Source organism: Andrographis paniculata, unplaced genomic scaffold (assembly GCF_009805555.1).
Source record: "Andrographis paniculata isolate CXL003 unplaced genomic scaffold, ASM980555v1 Contig12END, whole genome shotgun sequence".
Taxonomy (NCBI): Eukaryota; Viridiplantae; Streptophyta; class Magnoliopsida; order Lamiales; family Acanthaceae; genus Andrographis; species Andrographis paniculata.
Genome location: NW_026137402.1, coordinates 2,401,405 through 2,402,532, shown reverse-complemented (window position 1 = coordinate 2,402,532; position 1,128 = coordinate 2,401,405). Strand labels below are relative to the sequence as shown.

The window sequence follows — 1,128 nt, the reverse complement described above, 5'->3', positions numbered from 1 at the left end:
AATGAAATGCACAACAATTCAAATGAATTCAATATCAGTAGTAAGTAGTAGTGTAGTTCATGAATCCGCAGAAGAACAAACAAGGACATATGGATGGATTTGAGCAGCAGGCAGGCAGGATTATGATATTGCCAGATTGGAATCTCACCAATTCCCCAAATGAACCGTTCGATTGATTGAATATAAGCAGCAACTATTCAAAAGTAAAACAATGAATCTAAACAGAACAGCAACGATTTCATGAGTATCATCTCAGATCAGATCAGAGGAAATGAGATAAGTGAAGAAGATCGCACATAGAAAAAAACACGAAATGAAAACAAAGTCTCTTATTAGGATAGGAAAGGCAGCAGGATGATTAAAACGATAGTCCAATAAAAAAGACACACGATGATGACGATACCACCTCTCAGAAGACTAATCGCAACACAAGACGAAGACGACGACGACGACGACGACGACGATAGAATAAGAAAAAGCAGGAAATCAAACCACAGATCATTGTCAGATCTATAACATAGGAGACAATCAGAGATAGATCTACGAAAGTTGACCGCAGTCGGCGATCACAACAGGCTTGGAGGTCCTTCCGCTGGAGGATCCGACCTTCTCTATGGCCTCCACGACGTCGTATCCTTCAACAACCTGACCGAACACCACGTGCTTACCATCAAGCCAGTCCGTCTTCGCCGTGCAGATGAAGAACTGCGAACCGTTGGTTCCAGGTCCAGCATTCGCCATGGACAGCACTCCAGGTCCAGTGTGCTTCTTCACGAAATTCTCGTCCTTGAATTTCTCTCCGTAGATCGACTCACCTCCGGTGCCATTTCCGTGGGTGAAATCGCCTCCCTGGCACATAAAGTTAGGGATCACGCGGTGGAAGGAGGATCCTTTGTAGTGGAGAGGCTTGCCGGATTTGGCTCCGACTCCTTTCTCCCCGGTGCAGAGCGCACGGAAATTCTCAGCGGTTTTCGGAACAACGTCGGCGAACAGCTCCATAACGATCCGGCCGACGGAATTGCCACCGACGGTCATATCGAAAAAGACCTTGGGATTCGTCATGGCTTCTGAATTTTTCTTCGCTCACAATTTTGTCGCACTCCAAAGTTAGGGTTTTAGTACGGCGTG

General features: G+C 46.1%; 1 protein-coding gene across 1 annotated transcript; it reads right to left on the bottom strand.

The window, feature by feature from the left end:
* Positions 1–311: 311 nt before the first annotated feature.
* LOC127253344 (peptidyl-prolyl cis-trans isomerase 1) lies at positions 312–1,128 on the bottom strand. The gene has a single exon (XM_051277902.1). The coding sequence runs from the start codon at positions 1,060–1,062 to the stop codon at positions 541–543; it is 522 nt and encodes a 173-aa protein (XP_051133859.1). The 5' UTR covers positions 1,063–1,128; the 3' UTR covers positions 312–540.

Coding starts and splice junctions, on each gene's coding strand:
- LOC127253344 (XM_051277902.1), bottom strand. CDS start 1,062: ATGACGAATCCCAAGGTCTTTTTCGATATGACCGTCGGTGGCAATTCC.